The sequence below is a fragment of the Mugil cephalus genome, chromosome 8 (genome assembly GCF_022458985.1).
Source record: "Mugil cephalus isolate CIBA_MC_2020 chromosome 8, CIBA_Mcephalus_1.1, whole genome shotgun sequence".
Taxonomy (NCBI): Eukaryota; Metazoa; Chordata; class Actinopteri; order Mugiliformes; family Mugilidae; genus Mugil; species Mugil cephalus.
Window position 1 is genome coordinate 7,136,359 of NC_061777.1, and position 27,816 is coordinate 7,164,174.

The window sequence follows — 27,816 nt, forward strand, 5'->3', positions numbered from 1 at the left end:
TCATTTTTTTGGGTCGCCTACAAAGGTGCAGAATGAATCTGGGTTACATTCTGCGGATTCCAGAGAGCTTCGTCGAGTCCAAGAGGAACAGAGCCAAGTCTCATAGGAGCGCCGTTAAACTCATGTTTCTCATTAGAGCTGAAATGCTGTTTACAAACTCGGCCCACAACAAAACCCCGTAGAAAGTCTCGCGTGCTCTCGTCACCAGATATACTTCATGCTCTCAGTTATCAGTGCCCTCCACCCCCGCAGAATCTGGAAAGCATTTCCGGCGGCGCTCTTGTGGTCGCTGGTTTCACACACTTTACGCTTGTGCCCGTGGAATGTGGCCAGCTGCTGACACTGTTGCCTCATGAACCAGAAAAAAAAAAAGAGGAAAGAGACGCTAGTTTCACCAGAGTTGCATCCTGCGTGCGAGACTCCTTAAACAAATGATGACGACCCGACTGAGATATTTGCAAACCGTGTCTTTTTGCATGACTAAAAACAGTGACGCGTGGCTCTGCAGAAAAATTTCCATGATGTTGGCGTTCTTGTGTTGATTCTAAACTTGTACAACGATCACACGTCGCCGGGTGTCAGTGCCCTAACGTTTATCCTTCAAGGCCAGGAAGAGAGAAAACAGGAGCACCCATTTCCTCGGGCGTCGGCAGCACTGACAGAAGGCCAAAGGGATGGAATCGCCGAAGGCTGCGTGCATCTCGCCGAGCTTGTGTGGCACACGAAAACCAGAGGGGAAAACAGGAAAAGGAGAATGTGGGGAACTTCCACGTGAAGGGAAATAATTAGCCGTGTTAGCGGTGACACCCTGCAGGTGGCGGGTCAAGACGGGAACGTCCGGTTTCTGAAGCGAAATCGGCAAGTGGCCACTGGAGGAACTGCAGGCTGCAGGGGTCGGCTCCAAATGTGAATCAAATCTCCGAGCTGAAGCGAATCTGGACACAATCAGGCAGCGAAGGCTAATTACCGAGCCGACCGCAAAGACGTGCCGCCGGCAGCCAATGAAATAAAGAGGGCGGGAGACGGGAAATGGCGGAAGATGGCGGGAAGCCGCGACAAAGAAATGGAGGAGAGATTCCTCTGTCGCTGTGGCGGGAGGACGAGAGCCAGTAAAATGTTGGTTGCAGAGCAAACCATAGCTGTCGCCCTCGTGAGGGTTTGATGCGTTGAGTCGGCTTTTATTGGGTCAATATATAATTGAGGGACTTTTGAAGTCCATGAGATATATCCTGCATCCATTTTTAATAGAACCATGAAACTATTTTCATGTTCATTAAGATCAAGTCTTTACAAAATCCATAATAATTCATTATGGAAACAATCACTTATTAATAAAAATGACTTGATATCACTAAAATGTAATTAAATAACCCCCTCATAATTAGCTAAACAACAATAAAATGAGCTTATTCAAGATTTGTTTTTATCGTGTTCTTTTTGTTACGTTGAGATAATCATGACATTTCTTCTTTTGGCAACATATCAAATTTTACATGAAAAACACATTACAAACACATGACATGACACCTCTCAAGGGAGTGTGTTAAATACAAATCACATAAAGTAATTGTATATAAATAAATAACTTATCAATTAACTCAATTGTATACATAATATTTAGAAGAATCTTCCCGTAACAATGCCATGCGGTGATTGGTTTTGTGCGGCCATGTTGATTATAGGTCTCAAAACTAAAAAAGTCCCACAATCATCTATTGACCCTATTATTAGATCCTGGCTCGGTTCCTTGTGTGTGTTTGTGACCCATGACGCTGCATCATAACAATGACTCTGTCTGTTATCGCTGCATGCTTCATCAGAGCTCAGCCTTTGGGTAAATAAGACACCAGCAATTATTGAGTGACACATAAGTAACACATCCGCATGGCCAGGATGTAGCCTGCGTTCACACTACTGAGAGTACATGGTCACGAGTGGCCTGGACCACTTCCAAATACGGTCTGATCTCAAATGCGTTTCGAGTGTGTTCAGACCTGCTTGGCGAGCTTGAAATTTCAAATCTGACTTAAGGTCAAAGTCTTATCAAGAGGATATGAAGTTCCAGGAAAACTCTTGTTCCAAGTGGTGCCAGCATTTAAATTGGAATATTAATTTAAACGCTGCATTGCATTAACATATTAAGAGCACCAGGTGGTTCCTGCTGTGACCCACAGGTAAAAAAAACAACAAAAAAAACACCTGCAGCTGGCGTTTGTTAACCTTCTGCTCAACATCACATCTGTCAATCTGGAGCCTCGTCTCGCAAAAATCTGCAGCTCCATATTGTGTTTTTTTTTTCACCTCGAGACAGGAAGCAAAGTCGGCGTGTGGTGAATATTTTCGTGAACAAACCGAGGAGAAAGCTCTGAAAAACAGAACCTCTCGCTTGCGGCTGGCGGTGAAAGGCTGATGAAAAACTCTCCCAGCTGTTTTCTGACCTTTTTCCTGTTCACTGTCATCTACTCCGACACTTTTAACGGCCCCGGCCATATGTCCCAGGTGCCCGGCCGTGCTCCGTGTTGTCAGCAGATCTGTGAGCCGAGCCTGAAACACACACACACACACACACACACACATGCAGACACGCCACACCAGTCCTCCAGGGGGATGCAGCCAAGGAAACCTGCAGAGCTGCACTGTTTCACTCTCTCTGTTTCTTTCTGCCATTGAAGTAGCGACGGTACATTGGTTGTATAAACGTTACTTGTCTGACCGAGGCACTTTCTCTCAACGGCCAATTAACCTGTCAGCGCACACAATGTTTTATCTGCGTTTTGCCAAGGTTGTTCGGTGTATTTAGGCTCATTTAGGCTCTAGATAAAGGTCTAACGCAGTGGTTCCCAACCTTTTTTGGGTCGTGACCCCATTTTGACATCAGGGCGACCCTGGAGACATTTATTTTTTTTTTTTCTAGAATTAGTTTACTATCATGTTTGTCATATTGTGTTACAAATAGAAGCCAGGATTAGTGTCCAAAGTCATCACTTTTATTTTCCCTGACCAGGATATAGGCCTAAATGTACAGTAAGGTCAAGACTGAAGATTAATAAAAAACAATCTCTCTTATAACTAATTATGAAAAAAAAGGGCTGCATCTGAAACTGGCGCACGACCAAATAAAAATGTCACAAAAAGTATAAATAATGAAATAATGATCATGTGCAGTCACGTGATCGCCAGCTCAGATATTTTATACGCTGCATTTTATTTGAACTAGGGGTGGGTATCGGCAAGGACTTTACGATACGTATCACGATACTTGACTTACGATATGATACATTATTGTGATATTAAGATAATCCGACATATTGATATATATGAGGGAAAAAAACAATATTAATCCAAACGATCCATTTCCAGTTTATTGCACTTGTACAGGAAAAATGGTGGTGGAGGTGTGGGAGTTGTTCACGATTGGTCCAAAACATGATTTTTTGTATCGTAAGAAAAAATATCACGATATATTGCCATATTGATATTTTTTCCGACCCCTAATTTGAACTAGATTTATAATTGAGTTTTTATATTTGAGTATTTGAGTTGTTAACATTGTGTGAGGTGTTTTAATTTTTAAAATAATAATAATTAAAAAATATTTTTTATCAGTATATATTTTTCAGGCGACCCCGTGTGGGGTCGCGACCCCAAAGTTGAAACACACTCGTCTAATGAATAATAACAACAGATAGCTGACGTATTAAAGCGCTCGACAAAACACAAAGGACCAACCAGTGCGTTTCAGTGACTGAAGAATTTATTCTGTGTCTCTGCTTCTACATTAATCTCTCCACGATGCAACCAGCATCACCAAGGTTAAAAACACCAGTACGCCTGTATTATTAGAACAGGTGAGGAACCCTCCATCCTCTGCCTATGAAAAACCGCCCCTCCCCCAAAAACAAAATAAGCCAGAAAATCGAGGATTTGTCGGCACAGATCGGTGTCATTCAAACTCGTCCCTTAAATATTCTGCATTCCTAAATAAGCACCGGTGCCAAAGCAGGGTATCCTGATTTCATCACACTGCTGAGTGTTTAAAGTCAATCCTGGGTGTAGAATATGATTTCCCATGAAAAAAAAAAGAGACACTGCTCTCGATCAAAGAGCAGTGAACCTTTTTTTTTCCGTCAAAGACTGCAAAATATGTAAAAACAAATACAATATATTCCTACAGAAACCGTGTATATATATATATATATATATATATATAAAGCTTTTTAGTAACAAAGAGACGTAATCAGAAGGCACAGCGAGAGCGGTGACAGCGGCTGCTCAGTGAGGAGACTGTAAACATTTTTGTCCTGTTTTGTCAAAAAAAGAAATATACCAGCGAAGGGCTTGAGTGTTTCCAGAAGGCAGTGAGTTAGCCCACGGGAGCGCCGCTGCTCCTTGGAGTGGCAGTCAGTTAAAAACGGTGTTGCTGTAAGGCTAGAAACACTTGATATAAGGAAATCTCGCATCAGATGTGCAAGATCTGTCTCTCTCTCTCTGCAGGACAATGATTAGATAAAAATATTCCCACGCACTAGAGCAACTGGTGCACCGTCATTATTACTGATTCTCATTAAACCTAAAAGAATTCGACTCTTGTTTGTAATAAAAGTTGGCCCGACTTCATTAAAGTACAACGTCCTCTCTTAAACGAGTGCCCAAATATTGTGGCCAGCGCTCATGGAAACCTGGATTCGTCTTAAATGTCCTCATTACTGGAACGTAAATCTCCTCCAACGTCCCTCCCTGCTGTTTAAGCGTCTCTCAGCGGTGCGCGGCCCCCCGACTGTTTTTAGCCAAAAACGCCGCCTGCTGGCAAAGGGAGGCGCCCGGCGGCCATTCATCACCCAGCTCTGAGCCCGTGCGGCTGAAGGCGAGTGATCCGCTACGCGTTGTCGTACTTCTCCAGAGCCTCCTCTAGCTTGCCCGTGATTTTCTGGAAGAAGGCGATCTGCTGCTGCAGGTGGTGCTGCATCTGAGCCTTGAAGTCTCGCACGCGAATGTGGTGGAAGTGCTGGATCTCGGCCAGCGTGGCGCACGAGATGATGTTGCAGCGGTCGTTGATGCCGTCCGCCTGCGCCCGGTCCATCTTGCCCTCCTCCACGTGCTTTTGGCTCTCCTTCACCTTTGTCAGGGCTCCTGTGTTTGGAGACAAAACAGAGAAGGAATTTAGATAGAGGTTTCTATTTATTGCATTCTGCATGAATCATTTATCTATTAACCCACGGTCTTACGTCGCTGATGCTTATTCCACCAGAGCTGAAAACTACACCCAGGCAGGTTCCATTTTAAGCTCTTATTTACTCGAACTTAACCCAAAAATAGTTCAAAGAATTTTGAGCATGACCAGTTTGTTCCAAACTCCCTGGGTCTGGCCAAATCTGAATCTAAAATAAGGGCATGTGAGGGCAGCAGCGCTGAAAATATCTGTTACATTATGTCACTTCAGAGCTTACGATACGACCATTTAAGGGAACGTGGCTTGCGGTTTGGGACCAGCTACCGAGGTTGTAGGTAGGCACTATCGAGGACACGATATTAACATGGGTCAATGAGGAAAATCTGTTCCCACGCATTCCCCCTCGATTCTCCCCTGCTTTCCTTTCCATCACTTCCCTTTACCCACGCTGTCAAAGTCACTTCATTCTCAACTCTTGAGCCCTTTGCTTCCATTCTCCGAGCCAATCGGACCAAGTCCCCATTCTTTAAATTCCTTGCAAATCTTTCAGACTTTCCAACCTGTCTCTATCGCATCCATGTCCAGAATATCTCAACCGAAGAGACTCAAAACACCAGCATTTGTAGTGTCCTGTCCCTAAGTCCTACCTTCATCTTGGACTCTGCTCTATGGTATCCCTTCTCATGGGAGTCAAACTGCCAACGTATTAAACCTCACAAGGTCTTGCTACGTCAATAACTTGCGTTCTGATATCATGGCCCAACAAACTGACTATTTTTCTGCAGTAAATTAGCATGCCTGGCTAAGTAGCTTACTAATGCACTTGAATGTTATTTCCAAGAACCAGGCTACAGGTTATGATAAAAGAAACCTCAATTACTCACTAAAGAGTGAAGTTAATAACATGGAGTGCAGGGAACAACCTTATATAGGGCACAATGTGAGAAGGTCTTCCCAAATCTCCACAGACTCAAGGGTTAGCGGCTTGAACTTCATACATGGACCACAACCCGAAGTGTCCCCGAGCAAGACAGTGAACCTCTAGTTGGTCCAGTACTTGCAGCTATTGTGCGAATGTCCATGCACTTATGTGAATGAGTCGGTAGATGTGGCATTTGTGACCATAAACCACTTTGAGTAAAACAGGTAGAAAAGATCTATCTAAAAACAAGACCATTTACCATTAACGGCAGTATTTTCCTTTAATAAATCAGAATCCAACCGCTGCCACGCTCCTATAATCTCAGAGTTACATTGAGAGAGTCAAGAGTTTAATGTTACATGTAGCTAGTGGACTAGGCTACTACTCTTTCCTGTGGGACATCCAACTCTGTCGCAAATCTCAAATGTTTTAAATTAATCCAAATGACGGTCACCAAAAACCCATGTAAATGTCATGTAAATTTAAAACAAGCCGAGCGGAAACACTGACAAGTAAACCAGAGCGAGGTAGATTAGATGCCAAAGCTGTTGTGGGGGCAGATGTATTTCACGACTACTGTGGAGTTTGCATTCTGCAGCAGCGTTAAGGGTTAAGCATGACAAAGGTTGGGTTACACAGGTCGTACCACGTGTTTAATGTGCAAACTGCTTTTGCATAAAAAAGAAATAAAATTGCTCGTGGTCGCACTCATACTGAAACTTTTGTTCGTCTCTGTGTTGTCACTTGTCTGGGAAGACCTGCTTGCTGGCGTCACTGTGGTGGACATGAGGCTTTACAATCTTGCATTTTCTCACATGTCATATCATCTGTCAGTGCTGCTTCCTTTTAGCACAAACCCCACTGCCCACAGTTGCTCGCTGCAGAACATGCCTTCAGTCATTCAGGGGTTAAAGCGAGAAATTAGTTTCAGTCTTTCCAGACAAACGGTTTGATGGAAAAGCAGAGCCGAACACCAGCAGCTTGTGGCTGACCACTTAAACCGCTGACATTTTCTGATTGACTGAATTAGAAAATGAGAATAGTGAGAATAAGTATTAAGTTATAACGCCAGAGGAACTGGCAGGTTAACTGGTCTGTCTGAACTTATTGCTTTACAGTGGTTAAATTTCTCCACTGGAAGCAAAGAGGAACACAGCATGCGCAACTTTATTTCTGCCTTTCTTAGAATTTGTTCGTGACAATAACAATTGTCAAAATTGTCGCTACATTGGCACGGCGAGGCGAGGAAGTTTGGCGTCTCTTTATTTAATTAACTTTGCTGCTAGGGAAACAGCGGGTATGCACAACTTCCACTTTCCAGTTTGTGAGTGTTTATTGACTCTTATCCTAGTCTCTGTGTTTTGGACTGTTGCCCAGATAAACGAGGCATTTGTTTCCTGACGTTTGATCGATCGAATTATACTGAAAATCGTCTTGAAACGTTCCGACTGAAACTCTGCGGTCGACCCGTCTGATCTGCCCTAGGAACTTGCCAGTGCATTGTCTTGCTCAACGCTGTTAAACGCAGAAACAAATACTTATGTAGTTCACAGGGATGTGATGCTGGTGAGGGTTGACACAGAGGTGTCGTAATTTTTCTGTAATGACACAGACGACATGTAGCAAGATGAAATTAACACCTTGCAGCCGACAGGAAATGCAATCAGATAGGCAGAGTGTAGAGGTGAGATTTGTAACTTTGAAGCATGAAACTTCCTGCACTGACCTGTCATAGGATTTTTTTTTTTTTTATTTGCCACCATGTGTGTTGAGTCACTTGCCTGAAACTCGATGTAGGCTGCTGGTTTCCTGAACATACGACCACAAAAGACTCACCTACCGCTCTTTCTCTGTACAACATCCCTTCTGAAGACATCTCTTCACTCTTTAAATAAAATCTGCCCTGTTTCGCCTCCTGGCTGGTGCTCCTTCGGCTGCAACTCAACCTAGATCTTTGATATCTGTGTCACTGACTGAAAACGGCCGAAGAAGAGGCTAAGACATCAAACGACCCGGATACAGGGTGTTGGAAAAGACAGTGGAACAAACACAGCTGTCCAAAGACTTAAATCCAAAGAGGTGTTTGATGTACTTTAAAAGTCCCGGCCTTCCTGTGTTTTAAAGGCCCACTAACGGACTAAAGGAGGAATAATTGTTACCATGGAGAATTTATGAGTATGGCAAGAGTTCGGTCTGAGAGGACGGTGTCAGCGATGAGCAGACCCCCTGCTGCAAGCATGCTCGTCATAAAAAACAAAAAAAACAAAAAAACTATAACTAGAACCACTATTATGATAACGTCAAGCAATTCAGCAAATCAGTCAGTCGATGAATATTTTCTCGATTAACCGGCTGTTCACTCGATGAAATATCCCACACAAATCCCCAGAGACCAAGGTGAAGGCTTCAAACTTTATGCAATTTGAGTTATGGTCAAACATGAGAAAGAAAACCAACAAAAGCAAAACAATTTGAAGCTTAACCAGTAAATGTAGATTGGACAAATTCGTCTCTGACTAAAAAAAAAAAAAACTGAATGACGTATCCGTCCATTGCCACCAGCAAAACCTCGGCTGATCCTGTAAGCACATCGAGCTAAACAAACTTTTAAACGAGGTCTCCTGTTTCTTAAAGAACATGCAGATTTACATCAAACCAGTTTCCCTCGCCCACATCTTCTTTGCGGAAGAAAGTTTCTGATTGACTGTGGGACTATTCAGTTGGGTGTTACTGACTCATTTTATAACTGAGTATGCCAAGATGATGGTGCTGTATTCTTGTTGTACCATTTTGGGATTAAATTACACAAACGCTGTCAATACAAGGGGTACGACAATGACATGCAGCCTAAAGTCCATTCCCTTCTTTCAACAACACCAATGCAAATGTGTGACTGTCTTCACCATCACTCTTTTTTTTTTTTTAAATTTAAACTGTAATAATCCACTGGACATTGCTTCCTATCAGATCAAAACTTTTCTGTGACTCTTCTGATGTTTTTTGTTGCTCCTCACTTCAGCTCGGGCAAACCACTAACTGCTTGGTTGGCGTGAAATGCAACACAGAGAGATCATTATCTGTTGACTCGTTGTGCAAGTACTTGATTGCACAGGCATTCATTTGCATGTCCCGCTCTGTATGCTTATGCATATTATGATTATTTTGTCACCAATAGAGGGTATGCTCGTGACGTCACAGCTAGTTACAGCCACTAAGAGCATGGAGATTAGAAGCATTAGTTTGAAAGTTGTGCGATTAATATATTTTTACAGATATCTCTGAGTGCCAGGTTTACCATCTGCCATTAGGTTCATGTGAACAAAGCATTACGAGAATACTCAATAATGGTCATATTACCGTAACTATATTGGAGATACATAATGCTGTTTTGGTAATATGACTCTAAAGATATGTAGCGGTAAAGTGGTCCAGAGAGCTACAGAAATAACTAAGGGTTTCTAAATAAGAAAAAGTTGATCTGCTTCCTGTGTAGAAGTCCTCTGTGGGTCAAGGGAGGTGGCACGGAGCCCTCCAGGCAGCCGTTTTAGCGCTTACGTAATCCTCGGTTACACAACACCACGCCACTGGCAGGGCCTGTGACCTGAACAACCAGCGGCAACACCCCCCCTGCCCGTCTCATCGCCACCGCCACCCTCTTGTCATTCACTACGCGCATTAGAGCACATTTCAATAACGGGGGGAACGATATATCAGGCGCGTTTGCGCAGGGGGGGAGCGTCGGCGCAGAGGCTGAGTCAGCAGGAAGAGCTGACATCCTCGTAAATCGGTGCTTTCCCTCGCTTCCCGGCCATTGTTTTATCGCTTCACGCGGTGATAAAAGTGTGATGAGAACGGGCAAAATGCTGCTGATTAGGGAGAATTAACAAGGGAAGGAGGGCGCAGGAATGTGGTCAAAGCGGGGAGGACACGGGGCCGAGCAAAAAAAAAAAGGCGTCTCAGCTAAACTCAGTTAAACTCAAACCACCGGCTTGAGTTTAACACTCTCAAGCAAACTGATTAAATTAGAGTGCACGCTACAGTGTGCTTCATTGTGCGCTTTTCCCGGAAAACACTCAGATTCAGACTCGATATCCGAGTGTTGATGGCAACCTTTTGCGAACTCGTAACAGAAGTGAGTGGTCCTCTGTTATTTTAACGAGGAGGATGTTGACTGCAGACCAGAACATACTGTCGCGCACCACTTCACAATCAACAGGTTTTTTTTTCCTTCTTCCCAGAAGCACAACAGGAAAGATCAATATTATCACACTGAGCAAGTGTTTGAACAAGAGCCCCGAGCCGCCTTAAGTGGTTGCGTTCCAGTTGCATCTGTTTAATGAAAAAAGACTAGGTCGGCCCTGATAAAGAATAAAAAAAATGGTGTTGTCTTGGCTACTATCTCAGGGTTTATGAAACTCCTCACTTCCCCTTCCTCAAGGGCTTTAAGAACAAGCCTCACACCCTAATGCTGCCAAGGTCTCAAAGTTCGGCTCGGACCAAAATAAACTGTGCAAAGCTCAATATGTTTTTCTTTCTTTCTTCTTCTTTTTTTTTTTTTCTGAGAAAGCCAGATATGATGTCGGCAGCACAAGAAAGCACTGACCCTGCCAAGCTGCGAGCGCACTAATGGCTAATGGGGTCCCTGTAGAGGTTTGGGATCGATGGGGTGATGGTCAATGTCCCTCTGTTGGGGAAGCTCATATGTCACCGGTCGCTTATGTTGGGCCAAATAAAAAACCCGCCCGGTGTCTGATGAGACAGTTGCAGGAAGCTAAAAATGGAACGGAGCTGCCGCTGATAAGTGGCTGCTCTGACGTGTGATACGACCACCGCCAAAGACCCCTCCCAAGCCACATACGGCATGACCTAATGATTGAGAAACACGCCTTTTAAAAGCTTCAACAGCTGAGTCAAACTATCGAGTATTGTTCCCTCCTATCTGTGGACACGCTCTCTTTCTATCCAAGGAGACAATGACAGCCTGTGTAAGCACTCGTGCTGCGGAAATGTCTCCTTCGGTTCATGACAACAAAGGATGTGGCCTCCATTCAGGTGTTTAACCGGGCAATAACCCTCAACGACACTCATAGACATTTCCCCTGGCATGGGGTGCATTAAAGCCGGACAGATATAGAAAAGGGGAAGTGTTCAGTTCAGTACTGAGAGAAAGCCTGACGGCACAAAAAAACCAAAGCATGCATGACTGCTGTACCTTAAAGGTTGCAGCTGCACCGTATTGTCTCCACACAATGTCAGTGAAATCTGAGCCATTGGTGGTCATAATCTCTTTAAAAGCCAGGTCATTTCAGCGTCCCGTCAACAATTGGTCACCAGCTGGATGATTACAGAGGCAACTAGACAACGCAGATAGACGTAGGCGTGGACGTCTTGTACTTGTGTGCACTTCCTGTAAATACACGGGCAACTGAGCGACCGGCTGCCAATCAGGTCTCACGACATTAACTGTTTTTAATTGCTTTATTTTTGCTTTTGATTTTGATTCCAAAACTGTTGTGACTCATCAGAAAACAGACGTGGGTCTTCTGAGGGGGTCTTCTTGTGATGTCTGGTAACAGGATGTTGTTAATGGAGGGCCCCCATCCCACAGATACTTGATCAGTTTCTAGTGGAGGCCAGGTTAACATCTACAGTATTACTCACTTACTTTACCTACTTTATTTAGGAATTAGCTGTGGGGCCCTCACTTACATAATAGTTTAAGGAGAAAGGGAATATTCAAATGGTAAAAAAAAAAAAAAAAAAGTAGGCCCCGCCGGACCTAAAATAATAAGAACAGCCTTGGTACATTAAAAACAAGATGAGATCAAAGTCATTTTACATCCAACACGCTACGCATGGCTGTGCTTTCATTTGCCGCATGCCCCGTCTCCTCCATCGGCTCACTGATGTGTGTGTGTGTGTGTGTATATATGCGTCTTTTCTCAACATCGTGCCCGCAGCAAGGTCTTCAGAATCTCTTATCTGTGGAATTAGGCTGGGCTTATCACGGCAGACTGTGTAAATGGCTGTGTCACCTTGTTTGTGCTCTGTGTGTGTGTGTGTGTGTGGCCGACGTGGCAAACTTGATTTGAGCTGACTGGGAAGTCCTGCTCCAACCAGAGCAAAAACACAGTCTGTCCTGTTTCCCCAGTGCCATCTATTGTGGAGTGAATAGGCCCAGTGTTTGCAGGGGAGACGGACGATAAACCAAGACGTCCACAGGCTGTCACCAGCCACAAGCTCCAGCTGAAAGAACCAAATATCTGATACATTAAGACCTGGACACCAGCAGGGGCCCCTGCTACGTTAATTCCCACTCTGATCTGAGCGGGTCATGTGGTTTCAGTTAGATAGAGCGGGAGGATTCCAGGAGGATTGGAAATGATGCATGGAATGAGAGGATTAGTGTTTTGTTGACCTCCTGCATCGTGTCCTGCGTGGCGCCGTTTCAGGTAGCGTTCACGATATGATAACACCACCACGTACACGTGAGCCTTTCACATGTAAACGTTGACAAAGCAGTCAGTCAGGTGTAACTGACAAAGAGCAGGACCGGTTAGGTTTGCATTGTGTGCATGTTTTTTTTTTTTTATATCACTAATTTCTCTTTAATGACAGGGAAGCAGTTGTGCAACAGTCTCACGTAAAGGCAGCAGCAGCAGCAGCAGCAGCAGTGTGAGGGTCTCTGCAAACACTTCCACAGTGTCCTCTGCATAACAGCGTCGCCTCTCACGAGAGTGACATTTCACCGCACAATGGGATCTGTGATTGAGTTAGGGGTCGTGTGGGAGGAAGACTTTGATTAGCCTAACAAAATCTGTACCCAGCCCGGGAAGCACGCGCGTCTCATTTTTGTGCTGGACTCTCGCAGGACGTTCTCTGTGTCCAGATGCACGGAAAAAATCAAACGACAGCCGTACGGGTGCCGCCCATGTGGCGAGACAAACAGTAGCGTAAAAACAAACGTCCAAATGCAAACACTGTGTATTTGTTTTTCAAAGTGACATATTGTAACTTGACTGCCGTCCTAACAACAGCTGACCTAAGACCTACTCTTCGCGGTGGCCGCTGGCCGGCAAACACACATTGTGCTTCTTCAACGTTAAGCCCCCGCTGGCTGTGACCAAGCCAAACATGAGGTAGAGGGTAAAGCCTAGAAACTGTTTTTATGACTCCACAGCTACTAATGAGGTTTTATTTTATGAGTATGTGTGGTGATTTTTTTTTTAATTGACTGGAACACTGGGACTATGAAACATTTGACATGAAAAACCATTAAGTTTGTGGGTTTCTGACAACTGTTTGATTAATTCTTATTGTCTTCAGTCTTCAGTACAAGAAGTACTCGAAAAGACTGGTCCCTGTGCCACAGATTAACTATTGAGAGGTTCCTCTTTCGTGACTTTAAATAAGACGAGTGAGAGACACTGATCAGGCATAACATTATGACCACCTAATATTGCGTAGGCCTCCAAAACTGTTGTGACTCATCAGAGAATAGACATGGGTCTTTCGAGGGTGTCCTGTGGTGTCTGGCAACAGGATGTTGTTAGCGGGGAGCCACAGAAACTTTCTGTTTGCTGACACCACAGGTGTTTTTTTATCTTTTTTGAGTTGTTCCTACACTGTTGTGTGCATGTGCATGTGTGTGTGCCAGGCTGTATCCTGCTGGGAATGGCTGCTGCCACAAAGGAGTGTGATTGCTGTGGGTGTGGGGGCGCCTGGTCTGGTCTAGGTGGGTGGTGCGTGTCTAAGTAACATCCACATGAATGAATGTCAGCTCCAAAAGTTTCCCAGCAGAAAGAACGCTGTACTGTCACAAGATGGTTAATGTTTTTTTTTTACGTCTCCTGTCAGTGGTCATAATGATATGACTGATCTGTGTATTTATAACATGTATTTCAGTGTTGTTGTTTTACCTTTCTGGACATGGATGATATCTGGGTAGTTCGCCAAGTGTCCTTGGTAAAGAGCTAACAAATCCATGATTGGGTCGAGATCCTTGCTCGGCTGCTCAGCGAAACAGTCTCCAATGGCCTCGTATGCGTCCCCAGTGAAGGAGATGGCCAGGTTGAGCCCCCCAGAGTACGCCTGCTGGTCCATCTCGAAGGCCTGGCTCAGGGCCTTGAACGACAGCCCCATTTTTTGATACTCCTTCTTGAAGCCGGTGATCTGCTTGCGGGCGAACTCGCTGACCGTGGCGTTGAGCTGCAGGGCGCTGTCGTCCATCCTCTTGGTGAAGGTCTTGAACCCGTCTATTTTGCTCTCCACCTCCTGGAAGTCGAGGGGGGCCGGCGGGGTGCTGATGGTGAGGAAAAAGTTGGCCCCGACCATCTCGTCCTTCTCCGCCTTCCTCTTCCCCTGCTTCCAGGCCTTCTCGTCCGTGCTGCTGCAGGTGAGGAAGTGCTGGAAGACGTCGCACCTGGCCAGGACCGGGTGGCTGGTCATGTGGTTCATCCACCATATGAGGCCTTTCCTCCTCTTGGAGATGAAGTCCTCCTCGAAGCGCCCCGTGGCCTGCTTCTCCGGGATGTGCGGCACCGAGATGACGGGGAACTTCTCCACCAGGCGGGCGTAGAGCCAGTCGAAGTGCTTGTACCTCCGGTTGACCTGGGTCTGTGTGTGAGTCGGGGTCAGCTTGTAGGAGATGTAGCTCTTCATGCCCTTGAACTTCGTCTGTTTGGTGGGGTCGTCTATTGTGCAGGAGAACGGGTAGGGGTTCTCCTGCCACTCTGGACCGTGCTGACCCATCACCACGCAGATCTTATCCCCATCCTTGACAAATCCCGAAGCCTCCCCGAGCACAAACGCCTCCCCTCCTGACTTGACAAAGGTTGAAAACCTGTTCAGGTTCCGACTGACCGTAGCGGAACTCTTTGCTTGCTGTGCACCGCCTCTTGGCATTGATGTGGACACCCTGTAAGTGGAGGGCCCGTTGCCTTCAAAGTCATGGTACCTCCCTCCCACGGTCCCTGGCTCATCGGCCACTGTGGAGCTGTCATCCCAATCATCATCCCAGTCATCATCGCTGCCTTGGCTGTGATGCTGGTACGCGTTCTGCTGCACGGGCGGAGGAAGGGGCTGCTGCTGCGGCGGCGGGGCTGAGAAATTGGCGAAAACGGGGGCCGACGGCTTCGCAAAGTTTTCAACTTTCGGCTTGATCGAGCCGTCGAACCCTCCGGGCGGGACGTTGGCGTATCGGGAGTCCCCAGATGTGGCGCAGCTGTTGTTGTTGAACGTGGAGGCGGCGTCGTTCCGCAGGACCTCCACGTACGACGCGGGGAACAGTCCCCTCTCCCCCCGGCTGTTCGTCCCTTCCAGCCAGCCCTCGATGTCCTGCTCGCTGTACAAAGTTACGATCTCGTTCTCCTTCACCGACACCTCGCCGGGGTTCTCGGAGTTGAAGTCGTACAGCGCCCTGGCTCGGAGCGCCATGGTTCGCCGCGCAGCTGGAGGCAGGAGAGCAGGACGGAGAGGCAGCGACCCTTAACCCGAAGCCACTACTACCAACTACAAACTCCGCGCACAAACTTCTAACAGCGCCAGAAAATCAACGCAGCTCAGAAAGCCCTCCTCGGTTCGGTCCTCCCTGTCCTCCTCCTCCTTCTCCTCCTCCTTCTCCTCCTCAGTCAACCCTGAGAATAAGCAGCGGTTGTTTTCATCCAGATGTTGCAGCGCGTGCAGCAGGATCGAGCGTTTTTTTTCCTTTTTTTTTTTTTTTTTTTTTTCTGTCTGAGCTCCTCTGGTGTCCCTCCGCTCACAGCCGGACTCTTCTGCCTTCACACGCTGCGCAGCAACCGCACGTCGACCAGGCTGAATAATCGAGGGCGGAGCCACAACAATCTGCAATCCTCCCAGGCAACACAAATCAACCACCGGGCAGGGCTGCAACAACACTTGTTGACTGCCTCAAGCCCTCTCTCCCCCCCGAAAACAGATTGCAGGCCAAGTATGAGTATTTCTAACATTAACACTAAGATTTTAAAATCCACGCTGAATCTTTTACACCGATCAGCCACAGCATTATGACCAGGAGAGGTAAATGACATCTTGTGACATCACAGTGACCTGCTGGGAAACTTTGGAGCTGGCATTCATTCATGTGGAAGTTACTTATACGTGTACCACCCACCTAGATCAGACCAGGCACCCCCACCCAATAGCAATAACACTCCTCGATGGCAGCAGCCATCCCCAGCAGGATACAACCCGACACATACACACACGTACACAAAAACAGTTTAGGAACAACATCTGTTGGATGATCCACAGAGACCCCATCCCCTCAAACCGTAGGACCCAAAGGCCCCCCCACTAACAGCATCCTGTTTCCAGACACCACAGGACACCCTCAGAAGGCCCATGTCTTATTCTCTGATGAGTCACAACTGTTTTTGAAGGAACAGAAATGTCATGTTGCACCTGATGTGTGACCAGATAAGACTAATCAAGTATCTGTGAGATGCTCTGGAACAATCCCCGCCCTTCCGAACACATAGGAAGGTGATCATAATGTTATGTCTGAACTGTGTATGTGTCACTAATAATCACCTCAAAATAGAATGATACACAAAAACTAATCATTGATCTATTAAATTCAAGGAACTGTTGAGCTCCACCCGTACTGGTTTATACATTAAAATGTCATGCATCAGGTTTTAGTTGATAGAGGCGGTGCAGTGGAATACCACAAAGTACAATGGTATGAAAATACTTAGGCAAGGTTAGGTCATGAGAAAACATTCTATGTGAGGGAAGGAAGAAGCGAAGGCTGTGTTTATTCTGTCATCCCGGTATATCCAGCAAAGCAAAACTGAAACAAAGGCAACTAACTCAACAAGAAAGCCAAGAAAAAATTTCAATTAGTCCAGTCGCCTTTTTTTCAGTTTTGCGTTTTACTCAAGGCTATAGCACGCTGATCATGTTATTTTCTTAATTATATATTACAGATGCTCTTTCTTTCGACTAAAGCTGACGGTGGCTGACACACAGCAGAGGCCTGAAAATAAAAGGGTATCTTGAAATATCATCCAGATCATCATATATCCAAAAATATGTGATCAATATTTTCTCTCATAATTTCCTTCAAAGCTGTACACTCAGCCTAGACTAAGCCCTTTCTCTTGTTTTCACAAAGACAGTGTTAATAGGATATTCACACTCACGAAGCCAAGAGCCCCACCTGATTTATCAATTTCACACAAGACTGCGAGTGATTATATGATAGAGAAGCCGTCAGCATGGCACGGCCAATGAGGTGACGGTGACAAAAGCTCTGCGAGATCCCTCATTCGGAAGGGAACGCCGTGCCAAGTCATGCTGACTGACTGGTGCGCAGTCTGATTTCATTTTCAGTTCAGGGCTGAGCTGTAGAATCACATACCTTATGTCTATTTTTAAGTCTGGGAAAATGTACTCAAATGATTATGAACACATGAATAAATCTACCAAATATGGAACATTTTAATCATGCATCAATCTGCCTATGGTTTCAAAATATTAGATTCAGTGTTTTGTCTATAAAATATCATAAAATATTTAAAATATTTGAGAGTCCAATAGTGCAAAATATAATAGTAAAATGTTTCTCTCTCTTTCTCTCTCTCTCTCTCTCTCTCTGTCACACACACATATATATAGATAGATAGATAGATTGTGTGTGTGTGTGTGAGAGAGAGATAGATAGAAAGATACCATACCCAAACAACTGTTATATTTCATAAAAGCGTATTTCACACAAGAACTTGTGTGAAATTCTTCTGTGTCCTGTGATTAACAGGAAATATCACAGGTTTTGACACGAATCACTAAAAAAAAAAAAAGAAAAAAAAAGCCATCAACTTGTATGTGGAGCTTTAGTGAACATATTGTGAAGTTACTCTTTCTTTACCCGTCTTCTACAAGTTAAGAAATATTTAAGTCATCATTGTTATTGCTAAAGTTTTAGGTCATCTTTGTGGAATGGTTCATGTTAATGGTCTAATGGCGCAGAAAGGGTTTAGCTTGCTTCAGCATTCTCAGGCTGTAAACCTTCCAGTGAAACCGGCCATGCAGAGCCACTAATAACCCATTAACTTATTTCAATGAATAGTTTTGGTGTTTTACAGTCTGTGGCCTTTAACGCCTGGTTAACAATTAAATTCTCTGAAGAATTCTTATGGCTTTAATCAGCGTGGAACTTCAACTTCCTCCAAGGAAAATATATGTGAACTATGGTCAAAACTTCTTCAACACTCCGATTAAGGCCATGGGCCGAAACATGTAAGTCTTATAACGTTGTTCCACATACTTCACATAAATATTGCTGGAATTTTGACCAGTTCATCTTTCTGGTGGTGGATTTTGCATGTTTATAAATCCCAGTTGTAATCATATAGCAGAAGAACAACGCATAATCCTAAACCGAATCCTGTTAAAAGCCAAAAGTCAGATTTGTTTGTGCATTTACATCGTAATTCCTGGTAATCCAGATAAATATACTACACCAAAACCACCCATTCTCTGCCCTGTTGACATCCCATTACATAAGCAAACCATTTCCTCCGGGTAATGTTTATGCTGGGCAGCACAAGGAGGCCTATTATGAAGACGTGCGTTTTATTTTGGTAGACACCGACCCCTAGTGTTCATTTTGCAATAGAACGTTTACAACTTCCTTTTGATATGTAGCCTACAAATAATATTATTAATAATTAATAATAATACATATCTGAATTAGAAGATGCTTTGAATTATTAGTCAAAACATGATAAATAATTCATAAAAGGATATATTAAGAGTGGTTTATTCTGCTGCCACGTTTTAAAACCCAAACTGAGCAAGATGTTTTCTTCTCATTATAAAACGTGTCCACTACTATACTGTATATAGTTAAGGTATGGCCCTATAATTAAGTAAATGTTGAAGAGGGTTGTAGCTCAGGTGGTAAATCTGATAAACCCTAAACCACGGGGTACTGGATGTGGTCCAAGTCTCCACTTTTCTATGTGTTTAAGTGTCCTACAGTAAAAACACCGAGCCCCAAATTTATTCTGGCGGTGATGAGGTGTCTATGGAGCAAAACATAAATAAGAAAAGTGTGCCTCTGTAGACCAAAGCCCGTTTCACATGAATGCGATCTGCTGTGCTGCCACTGGCCTCCAGAGGTCTCCCGTCTCACATGTGACTGGGTCAGACAAGAAGAAGAAGAAGACAGCCATCCATATAGCAATGTACACATGTTTTAAATACCCTGCACATTAAATCAAGCACAGCTACGTGTTTCTGTGCCTTCTAAACACTCTCCGTGCCTTTTAAGATCCGCCCACAGGACATCCAGTTCACCTTCAACTTAAACGAGTTCAGGGAGATTTCCTTCAGAGCACATCACATGAAATATTGAAGAGGAGTGTGGTCCCCAAGGGGCAGGAATCACTTCAGTATGCTGCATGCATCAGACTGAGCAGACTTGTGATTTATACTGTTCCTCTAATAAGGATGAAGTCACATTACTACGTTGGCTTGGCCCTGGTTTTGCGTCACTCTTAACGATTCTTCTCCTTTGTCCTGGTAATTTGGTCCCATATAATAGCTTTTCATGTCCATCGAGGCATTTCTGTGCAGATCTGTACGGTCCTGAAGGGTGACATACAATCTGGGATGCTCTCACGCTTCTTCTAACTGACTGTGGTGTCTGTTGCGTGGCTCTTTGCGGTGAAACACGTGTACACACAACACTTACTCAGTGCATAAAATATGCTCTCCTCATGTTTTATACAAACAGTTTTTTTGTTATATATTTATTTTACATACTGTGCCATCTCCTTTCATTCATTATGTAATGTGGGCTGCATAGAAGCTTAGAAATATTGTGGACTGGCCATATTGTGAAAGCTTTGTGTAAGAGTAGGTGTGGTTCTGTGATTTGAAGTTTACATTTTCAAACGACATGTTGTGATGTAACTGTATTTATTAATAATGGCCATATGGGGTGCTTTTGTTATATATAATTGAATGCTAGTGGTGGAATGCACCAACAGTGTTGAGGTCCTTGTTCTAGTTCAAGACTTACCTACACAAGAAGATTTTTAACATGTCATGTAGGTAGTACCACACAAAATGAGGGTACTGCTTATGCATTAATATGTGATTCTTGTATATTTTTGCGTGTACTATCGTATATCATTTGTTATTTTTAATTATTATTATTTAGTTTTTTTTTACCAGTGTTTACTTTATATGCAACTGTGGATCAATAAAGTCTATCTAAGTCTAATACTTTATAAGATAAGTTGAAAAAAGATAATCTTTTATTTATCCAACAATGGGGAAATGTGGTAATGTAGTGTGGTAACAGCATATATGTTTAAGAACAGTGCACAAAAGAGTTAAGAAAACTAAGAAAAAAAGAAGGAAAAATAAACATTAATACAAAAAATGGCAAATTATAACTGTTATAAAACAGTACTTATTTTATTTTTTAGATGCCAGTCAGATTGCTGGACGTACAGTGGCGTTATAATTATTATTTTTTTGTAATCTTAGCAGTTATATTTACCAATTTTAGCAACTTTAACTACCATTCTACATACAGAATATCCCTATATTTCTACTTTCCTCTTTATATTTTTCAGAGATGTTATTTTTTTTTGTATATTCTTTCAATTTTTTTGTCTAATCCCGCGCTACGCTGACGAGGAAATTTCCCATTCGTGGGATAAATAAACATGTTTTATGCCTTATAACACATTAAGGGTGTGACAGAATCCTCTCGATTTCAACACCAGCGCGTCTATGTGTCATTATTAAGTAATCGACAGCTACCACGATTAACCCAATCGTCCCTCGTTTGAAAATATGTGCCCAAAATGACGAAAGTGCAGTTGCTTTACACCAAAAAGTCCGTTTCATAGACGATCCTTCCCCGGAATGAAAATAGCCACCATGTGTTTGGCCACGTGACCACGCGCGTCGTACGTGCCTCGCAACGACGTGCGTAACGTAGCGGTGTCGCCTTCTTCGTTTAGTTTCCTCAACCAAACACCCAAACTGATATTGTGTGATAAAACTGGAAGTCTGCCGGTGGAAGAGGGTCCGACTATTCAGAGGAAACACAACCACACACACACACACACACACACACGGACCCTGCGGCCCCTCGAAAACCTCGCTCGCTTTCCGACAAACTCAACCGTCGCCGCGACGAAACTTGACGTGAAGGGAAAGAAGGAGGGCGACGAGAATTCCTGCTTACAAAACGAAAGGCTGGCTTTTTTTTTTTATTTTAATTTTTTGTTTTAGCTGTGGCTGCTGTCGAGAGGCGGGGAATACAAAGTGACGTGTGCCAACAAAAAGAAAGAAAAAAAAACCCACATTTTTTGGACTCAAAAAAAAAAAAAAAAAAAAAAAAAAAAACGGAATTACTACAAAGCCTGTTCGTGCTGCTGCTGTGACTGGCCAGCGATAGTACATGGATTATCTGGTAAGTGAATGAATCGAAAAAAACAATTGCTATGGTACACTTGTTTATGGCGAGAAGATAAGAGTGCATCTAACGTGTTCGGTTTCTTTACATTTTGGTCTCCCAATGAAGACAGTGACGCCACACAGGTGTGTAAACTACCAACAGTTCATCATTGTTTATCAGTTAGTAGTTAGCATTAGTGGTAGCACCGCTTGTTGTTTTATGCTAATGTGTTGGGTGCAGCCAGTGGTGTTTCAGTGCGGGGTCTAAAACTGGTTGACCCAGACCTCCTATTTGTTTACATGTGAAACCCGATAACTACCCAACCAGCTACACCCACCTAGTACTTTTTCTAGCTTTGTAATTTGCCACGAAGCTGCTGTTTTTCCACACAAAAAAAAACCTCCCTGCAGCTACTGAGCTCTTGTTTTGGTCTCGAAGCTACACACTTAGCTACTGCGCTCGTTTGACATATTAGCCCCCTGCATGTTTTTGTATTACTCGTGATCAAAAGATGGATTTGAGTCCGGGCTATTGTTGCAGCTTTAAGGCCGGGAGATTATGATTTTTGGGCCTTTGCCCACATTGTAATGCCGGGATGGGTGCTGCTGAAACGGTGCAACAATAGAGAGGAAGCTGTGACTGGAGGCTTTCCCTGGGAATTTATAAAGCCAGTGGAAAAAAAAAAAAGTGTACACAGACATTGTGCTGTCATTCCCGAAAGAAAGGGGGACAGAGTGACAGTGTGCAATGTGGAGGAACTTGCCCACCCAGTGTTATCAGCTTGTTTATAATGGGCCTCCCAAGATGCAAGACCCAAGAGGAACTTTGAACTTAAAGCTTCACTGGGACATGTCTCGGCTCAAGATGGCAAAGTCCTATCCTGCGACTGCCACCGAGACGGCCCTAGTGTTAATGACTAGCTGGGCCGTGGCCGCAGAGTTATTCTATAAACTCTGTTAGATGTTGATGGAAAGTTTTTTTTGTACTAAAGGCTAAACCAGAGATACCCAGCTGTCAAAAACAACAACAACAACACCCATCTGATGTGACATAATAAAATAGTTTCTCATCTATGTCAGCTTAAAGTGCTCATGTCGAACCAGCATCAAAAAGGTGGTCTTTGACTGTATGATCACTTTGGAGGATGTAGTGGGTGGTGCTGTTTTGTTATGTGTTGTAGCCCACTGTAAACAGGTTCATCAAAGAATAAATGCCTTGTTTCTGTAGAGAATCAGGTCAAGGAGACTACAGGAGGCCTTAGTGTCATCTCAAAGAAGTTACTCCCTCCTTCCAGGGACTTGATAGCTTGTTGCTAGGTAGCGTGACGTGTACCGAAGATAACCAAGCATTGTGTAAAAACACTGCTTAATTGTCTTTGTTCCGCAAGCTCCTCTCCTATAACCTTGTGTTGTGTGAGATTCTGTGCACTGCTGGAGTAAAGTAACGCTGACTTCAAGATCCTCAATGCAAGAGTGATAATTTGTTTTTCCACCTCACACCCACTGACTAAAATGGAGTTGTCAAAATAATAGAAACGCATGTTGGTACAACACGGCGTAATACTATTCCACCACAGCCTCCAAAATTAAGTTATTTTAGGCAAATTCTGAATGCTATAACCCACATGAAGCATTTTATTAGAATATGTTTTTTTCCACTTGTTTTTGAGTCGTCTAAAGATTTTCTGTGGCTTGGAGTTTTGTGTGGAAAGCACAGCTGTAACTCTGGATTGTTGGAGTGCTTGACTGTCCACTGAGGTCAGGCACTCAATAGGCGCCGGGCCTCCTCTCCTGCCGTGCAACACTGGAGACCTGGCACGAAACCTTAGCCAAAACTATGTCTCTCTCTGTTGTTATAAATCAATAGGAACATGTCGCTGGACCTCTAACAAAGCATGCTAAGGCTTTGTTTACACTACTAGGTAAGGACTTTAGGTCAGGTTTGGCTTATAAGTGTAGATGGGAATGGATGCAGGTGGATGCATTATTGCACATATGTGGGGTAATAACTGTGGTGTGAGTTAGAATAGTGGTAGAGACCCGATTCGTGGTGGATCCGTCTCATTTGGGAGCGTGTTAAAGGGACTGGACTTGTTCATGTTCAGCAGGGTGTTAAAAACCATCAGACCTAACCTCGGCACTGAGAAAGGAATTCGGTGCGAGCTGTTGCCATGACACAGTCTTGACCAAACTACAATTGCACTGTGTCCAAATCTTGGCCGTTAAAACAAGGCACTTTCCGTCTGACAACACACGAGCAGGAGTACATTGTAGTCGCACTGTGCAGGTTATTTCTGTTGACTCAGTTCGTGGCTGTTACTTTGATGAAGAGCCGTGGATCTCTGTTGTAGATGAATGAACAAACCCTCAGGTGGGCCGACGCTGTTCCTTTGTGGAATCTAAATTATGTGAATGTCTCCGCTCCGACCTCAGGCTGTAAAGTGATTGATGGTAATTAAACAGAGTATTGTCCGCACCTTTTCTCTTTTGTCTCATGTTCAGTACGTAAAAATAGGAGAAGAAAGGAAAAGAGAAAAGGACCTAATAGATTTTTTAACCTTTTTTGTCTAATAAAGTATTGAACAGTTGCATACAATATTTTCTATTTCTATATTTTTCATTATTATCATTATTTCTTTTTGGGAAGAGCAAACCTGTAATACTTCATATGAACATTTTATGGGGGGTTAAATTTGCATGTCCAGAGTTGAATAATTTCTTTCATTTGTGACAAGATAAACCTGTTTCGACTACCTCAGCATCAACTGAGAAGGTGGTCGTTCAGCTGTCAGTACTATTTATTACCATTGCTGCCGGCCACCTGTTTGCTGTGTCCCTTATTTTCTGTTTGTGTAGTTGTTGTTTGTTGGTTGTTAAAACTTGTTAAACGTGACCTGGTTTGGGTGATTGTATTTAGGATGTGGTAGGGTTGGTTTTTTCATGTGCATAAATTAGTTGTGAATAAGTTCTGAGGTGGAGTGACGATTATAAGTAATACATTTTTGTAAAATTATCCTTGAAGCATATGTACAATTCTTCTTACCAGGGATGTCCTGATCAAGTTTTTGCTGCCCTACTATCCGATACCGATCTGATCTTTTCTCGTCTGATCACGTAAGCAGTGTGCGATGGTATTAAGTCCAATAAATGGGACGTTCTAACACGCTAACCCTCTCTGTAATATCTTTCTCCTTGACGCTGTCTTGAGGAAACCTTTCTCTTCTCATCGTGAATCAGGTTGGTAGTATTAAAAAAACGCACTCCTTCTACCACCTTGCTAAACATATTTCACAAACTGCTGTCTGACTCACTTAATCAGACTTCTACGCAGCAGACATGTTAAGTCATGTGATTTTGGGTCATCAACTCCTTAAAAATTTGGCTCTTAGCAACAAAGAGAAGTATGGCAGACCCAAAAACTACAACTACAAATGATCAGTCTACAGTGAAGAACATGCAAATAGAGTTGAGAGTGTTGTAAAGCTGCTGGCCTACACAGTCTGGTAGGTGGCAGTAATATATCTGCAAGCTAGTTTGCCAACTGGCAATAGAAGAAGAAGAAGTTGCTGTAACTTTGAACTACTTAGCAGTGAGAAAAGAGGCTTAACAAGTATGGATAAGAAAAAGGTTTGAATATGTCTACAGTGCTATGCACACTCACAATTGCCTAGAGGGCTAGTATGTGTACCGCGGTTTGACAACACCCCAATCTGCTTCTCGTCCTTGTAGACTCGTCTATCTCATTGGTGGAAGTACTCATGTAATCATCCAGATTTTAAATGGCAAATATCAAAGCTATGTATTTATTTGTGCGTCTCCCTCCGCTGACGCACACCAGTGATGTCATTGTTCACCAGTAGCAAATATCAAGCGTGTTTAGTAAAAGCTTCGTGAGACCAACTGGGAGCTGTTTGTACAAATTACACACTGCATGATTTCATCCGGACTGGAACAGACTCAGTTCAACTTGAGCTCAAGAGTCATGTGTGTGTGTGCGTCTGCTTTTTAAAGTTTATCCAAACCTTTTTTAACTACTACAGTTGCACCAATCAGGCATAACATTATGACCACCTTCCTAATAGTGTGTCGGTCTCGCTTGAGCATCCAAAGCTGTTGTGACTCAACAGAGAATGTACATGGGCCTTCTGAGGGTGTCCTGTGGTGTGTGGAAAGCGGATGTTGTTAGTGGAGGGTCATTGGGTCCTATGGGTTGAGGAGAGGGGCCTCTTTGGATCGTCCCACAGTTTCGGGATCTAGTAAATTTGGAGGCATCAAGGAGCAGCCATCAAGCAATGCCACTACTATGGGTCTGGTCTGGTCTAGGTGGGTGGGTACATGTCTAACATCCATATGAATGTCAGGTCCAAATGGTTCCCAGCAGAACATTAAATTGTCACAAGATTGTCAATGTTATTTACTTATCCTGTCAGTAGCTGATCGGTGTATATGTCCATAAAACGACCAGTTCATTGTGTTTGTAATGTGTCATTTGAAATCTCCTTTGATGATTGCCATCATTCTTCATTTTAGCTTTCAGGAAGTAATGGTTCAGAGCATGTTTGTGTTGTTCTACCCATTCTTTAAGGAATACAAAAGGAGTACATCATTTTAAAAACATTTAATCCAGTCGTGACATTGTTTGCGGGAGCAGAATTCCTCTCAACCTCATGAAAATAAAATGAGTGATGCATCGACTGTACTGTTCATCAGAGCAGATCTCCTGTCCAAGGGCACACAGCAGGCTATGGCAGATTGACACCTCACAGCGGTAACAGAGGAAAGAGAGCTGAGAGGAAGTTCCTGGCTGCAGCTCGTTGGTATATGGGATACAAGGCTGGAGTTCTTTCACCTCCGCTTTGTCCCCTATATGACCGCGTTACGCACCTCACCGGTGCTGGCACAGATCTTTACTTTCCAAAGGCAAACAAAAATGACTTTTTGTCCACAGCCAAGAGCACCATCCGTGTGTGCTTTTTATTGGTGAATTGATATTAGGCTAATAATTCACTAGTTTACTCTGGTTTCTTATTAAATTGATAAGATTTTTTTTTATTATTACCCAGAGTTTGTTCATGTTGTCCACAGTTTTTTTTTTTATTTGAAGTGCCTATAGCCTCCAGCTGTAACGTGAAATATCTCTGCATTCCTGAACCCCTGCCACTGAATTTAACTCGCAAGTTGGAGCGCTTTGGTGTGTCGGCTTCACGGCATATTGCAGTGATTCCCTAGTGTCTGTGGAGAGTGCTAGTGAGTCAGCATCTTGGGCTGGAACAGCATCACGGCCCCTGTTGGAGATACTAGGGTTTCACATTGCTGTTATCGTTATCAAATACAAGCACTCTGAGTTCCTTTTCAATATTGATTTCCATATGCGTTGTTTGACCGTGACTCTGAGGAGGCGATAGTGAATGGTTTTCCATACGTTTTATTGCTTCCTTTACTTATAGCAGATAAGCATTATAGCATCAAACTGAGAAAAGATTTTGTTCTTTGTTGAAAAAAATATGAAGGACATGTGTAGGGATTGGGCTCTTGTACCAAGGCACAAGCTGAGTTAAGTGCTGTGCAATAGTCTACTGTGAGTTACATGAGGAGTCCCATGACAAAAGAAGTCATCTGTTACATTGTATTTTGCATGCAGTACATTGGGTTGGACAAAATAGATTGAGATCAGTGTATTTTTTTGTTGGGAGCCTTAGAAAAATATGAATTATAATAGACAGCAATGTGACAAAGGCTCTTTGCTGGAATTATAGGATACTGTATCCTAAGCAAGAGAGTCACACAGTTGCTCTTGTGCTTTTTTTTTATATATATGTATATTTGTGGGGGCATTTTAAGCCTTTAATGGACAGGTAAGTGCAGAGAAGACAGGAAACAGGGAGGCAGACGGGGGGAAGGACATGCAGGAAAGGCCGCCCGGAGCGTGACTCGAACCGGGGGCGCCTGCAGCGAGCGGGCGTGCTACAGACTGAGCTGAACACCGCCCCTTGTGCTTTGATTTTTAACCTGATGACATAATGATATGTGACGCCTAGATGGTTCAGCTATTGGTATTTTTGGGTAATAATTTGTGTGTGTGGGGCGGCACCATAGACAATGCAAAGATAAACGGCGGAACTGCTCCTCAAAAGTGAAGCCAAAGCAAGTAGAGCTCCGTCTGGTGTAGTGTAGTTTATAAACTTCACCTCCCCTGGTTTATAGGCGGTTTCAGACTTATGTGCTAAGTTGACACAGAGGCTACGGAGCGCCCGGAGCCTTCACAGAGCCTAGCACCGTA

The 27,816-nt window shown here is 43.7% G+C and overlaps 2 protein-coding genes across 3 annotated transcripts in view; one reads left to right on the forward strand and one right to left on the reverse strand.

Annotated features, from left to right (window-relative positions):
* Nucleotides 1-3,732: 3,732 nt before the first annotated feature.
* snx18a (sorting nexin 18a) lies at nt 3,733-15,970 on the reverse strand. The gene is made up of 2 exons (XM_047592410.1): nt 14,012-15,970; nt 3,733-5,130 (listed from the first exon to the last, which is right to left on the reverse strand). The coding sequence occupies exons 1-2, from the start codon at nt 15,525-15,527 to the stop codon at nt 4,877-4,879; spliced, it is 1,770 nt and encodes a 589-aa protein (XP_047448366.1). The 5' UTR covers nt 15,528-15,970; the 3' UTR covers nt 3,733-4,876.
* Nucleotides 15,971-21,051: 5,081 nt separating this feature from the next.
* Nucleotides 21,052-27,816, forward strand: part of LOC125012449 (ADP-ribosylation factor-like protein 15) — a 95,778-nt gene continuing 89,013 nt past the window's right edge. The window contains exon 1 of one of the 2 annotated variants that reach the window (XM_047592411.1): nt 21,052-21,552. Coding sequence is in view for 1 of the 2 variants with exons in the window: in XM_047592412.1 (XP_047448368.1) it covers nt 21,541-21,552 (12 nt within the window). In the remaining variant the exon portion in view is untranslated. The remainder of the gene's footprint in view (nt 21,553-27,816) is intronic. The other variant, XM_047592412.1, reaches the window with a different exon arrangement.